The sequence below is a fragment of the Nannospalax galili genome, unplaced genomic scaffold (assembly GCF_000622305.1).
Source record: "Nannospalax galili isolate Female #2095 unplaced genomic scaffold, S.galili_v1.0 scaffold735, whole genome shotgun sequence".
NCBI lineage: Eukaryota > Metazoa > Chordata > Mammalia > Rodentia > Spalacidae > Nannospalax > Nannospalax galili.
The window spans coordinates 2,916,723-2,919,695 of record NW_008337053.1 but is presented as its reverse complement, the minus strand read 5'-3'; the positions used below and the strand labels follow the sequence as shown (position 1 = coordinate 2,919,695).

Sequence of the window (2,973 nt, the reverse complement as noted above, 5' to 3'; positions counted from 1 at the left end):
TAGTGAGTTCCAGGACAGCTGAGGCTACAGGGAGACCCCGTCTCAAAAAGACCATCAAAAAAAAAAAAAAAAAAAAAAAAACCAAAAATACCCTGAAATTAAAAAAAGAAAATATTGATGACTAAAATTAATTTGAATGTAGCTTAAATTTGAGTTATTCCAAATGGTCTTGTATACTTAAAACAATTTCACATGTCCTTCCAAATAACAGAATCTTGACGTTTGAGGCAGTGTAGAATATCAAGGTGTTTCTTGTACCTTTAGTTATTTATTTCCTTATAGCTAATAATGGAATGGTAGCAATGACGCGTTTGTAGTCTACTACTCAAGAAGACAGAAGGGTCACTTAGGCCTAGGACTTTGAGATTAGCCTGGACAACACCATAACAACCCACCTCTAAAATAAGTAGAAAAATAAATAAATAATACAGTATAAAATTAATTACTTGTGCAATTTGGACAACCTACTTCAGCTCTGTAAGCCACTATTTAATGGCACCTGAGCTTACATTGTTTGTTCACATGTTAGAGAAGTATTGTAAGGATGGAAAGAGAGAGTATAAACAAGATCATAGTTCTCTGTCTGCAGGAACAGATACATACTGGGTCTGGAAGGCAGCGTGTGGCCCCTCAGGAGTCACTCTTATAAATGCCTGAAGACATTAAAACGTCTCTCGTATTTCTCATGACTTACCATTTGTTCTCAGTCTTGAGATGCACAGTCATTTTCATATACTGATCTTCCTTTCGCTCTTCCAAAGTGGCAGAAACAAGAGAAAGCTCCCCAAAGAGGCAGACCAGCCAGGTCAAGCGAGAAATGCCACTGAATGCGGGGAAGCCAAATTGCTCTTCTGCCAGTGGTCCAGCTGCAAACAATCACAAATGATGTGGGAACTGAGAACATGAATTGGAAACGGCTCTTGAAGCTCAGGATCCAGGGGAGACTGGGAAGGGGCACAGCTAAGTAATTAGAAGGATGTCCTGCATCATGGCATAGCTATGTATGGTAATCAACAAAACGATGAAAGGTATGTTGCTAAATGGAAGTTCTTCCACAAAAGTGTTTCTCTTCTTTTTTAAAAAAATTTTTAAAATACTTTGAAAATGCATTTTTTATTCAATGATGTTAGTAAATCAGACAATCTTCTAGCAATAGTGGTCAATAGAACCAGAGAGAATAAAAAAAAAATCAGATTTCTAATTTATTCAGTAGTCACATGTATACATATATAAATGAATACATACTCATACACATAGATACATACTTACATACCCTCCTCAATTAAGAGATTTAAAGAGATCTGGTAAGAAGAACTATGGTATTTTAGCCTTTGAAACACAGATTCTTGTAAGTACTATATATGAAAATGGCAGTGGGATGATGGCACCATGGTAGCTTAAAGTGTAAACAAAATGTTAACACATAGGCTGATCAATATCAAGAGCAGTGGTCTAGGGTTAAAAGTTTCAATCTCGGACCACCTGTTCCGGCCTCCCCCAGGCATAGAGGCTACAAACTGGGCCCTCAGATCCTGCCTCCACATGGTGCTGAGCTTCCCACTAACTGGGATTGCATGAGGCCCCTCCTAAGGCCCCAGGACGGAGCTGGTTTTGGTAGGATAAGTCTGAGATCTTAGCAGACAGCCTGAGAGGGTAGGTTCCTGACTTCCATCATTGTAGGCTGTGATCTCAGCAGATCCCCATAGAGTGCCTGTTCTGGTCTTCCTCTGGCATAGGGGCTAAGCAGATCATCTGAGAGTCCCAAAATCAGCGACCCTCTTAGGGATCTTCTCAAATTTTGCACTGAGTTCCCACTAGTAGGGGTGCATATCCTAGAAGGAAGCCTGAGTGTACCTGACTGGAACCTGAATTGGGCTTCTGTGGGTACTCCTGAGTAGCTGATCTGAAGCCATCAGTTCCCTCCAAAATAAAACCTGAGAGAACCTGAAACCTGGACCAACCAGCTTTACATAATTAATAAGAAAAGGACCAAGGCACACCAATAATACAAACAGAAGCATACTTCAACTTAATTCGCATATCAGGATCACAAACAAAAGAAATTTACATGCCAAAATCACAATGAAAGAATAATAAAATAGAAAGCCAAAACACTATGTCCCAACCAAACTCCACCAGTCCTGTAGAAGAGTTCTACAAGGAGAACCCCCTAGAGATAACCCAGGACACTGAATTTAAAAGAACAATCATAAACATGATCAAGGAATTCAATGAATTTAAAGAACACACAAACAAACAAATCAAAGAATTGAAAGAAGATAGGGATAAACTTCGGAATGGATTCACAAAAGAGATAGAAACCTTGAAGAAAACTCAGGCAGAAATGAAGAAGGAAGTGCAAAACTCAACAAGCCAACTTGAAACAACAGGGAAAAGCCTCACTGCTAGAATGAATGAAATGGAAAACAGAATATCAACACTGGAGGATAAAGTTAAATTGGACCACTCAAGCAAAGATTATGAAAAATTAAAAAAGAGACAGGAATGGAATATGAAGGAGATGTGGGACACCATGGAAAGACCAAATCTATGGATCACAGGTATAGAGGAAGGAGAAGAATTTCAGGTTAATGGTATTGACCAGATCTTAAACAGGACTGTAGAAAATAATTTCCCAAAATTAAAGAAGGACATCCCCATACAAATAAAGGAAGCACATAGAACACCAAATAGACAGGATCAGAAAAGAAACTCCCCACAACATATCACAGTAAAAACACTAAATGTACAGAACAAGGAGAGAATACTGAAAGCAGCAAAAGAAAAACAAGTCACATACAAAGGAAAGCCCATCAGAATTATAGTTGACTTATCAATGCAAACTATGAAAGCCAGAAGAGCCTGGACCAAGGTATTTCCAGTTCTACATGACAATAGATGCCAGTCCAGAATACTATACCTAGCAAAAATGTCAATTATAGTTGAGGGGGAAAGAAAAATCTTCCATGACAT

The 2,973-nt window shown here is 38.7% G+C and overlaps 1 protein-coding gene across 1 annotated transcript in view; it reads right to left on the bottom strand.

The window, feature by feature from the left end:
- Positions 1–2,973, bottom strand: part of Blvra (biliverdin reductase A) — a 46,117-nt gene that overhangs the window by 3,231 nt on the left and 39,913 nt on the right. Inside the window, exon 6 of the mRNA XM_029562973.1 lies at positions 695–866. Within this exon, the coding sequence (XP_029418833.1) occupies positions 695–866 (172 nt within the window). The remainder of the gene's footprint in view (positions 1–694; positions 867–2,973) is intronic.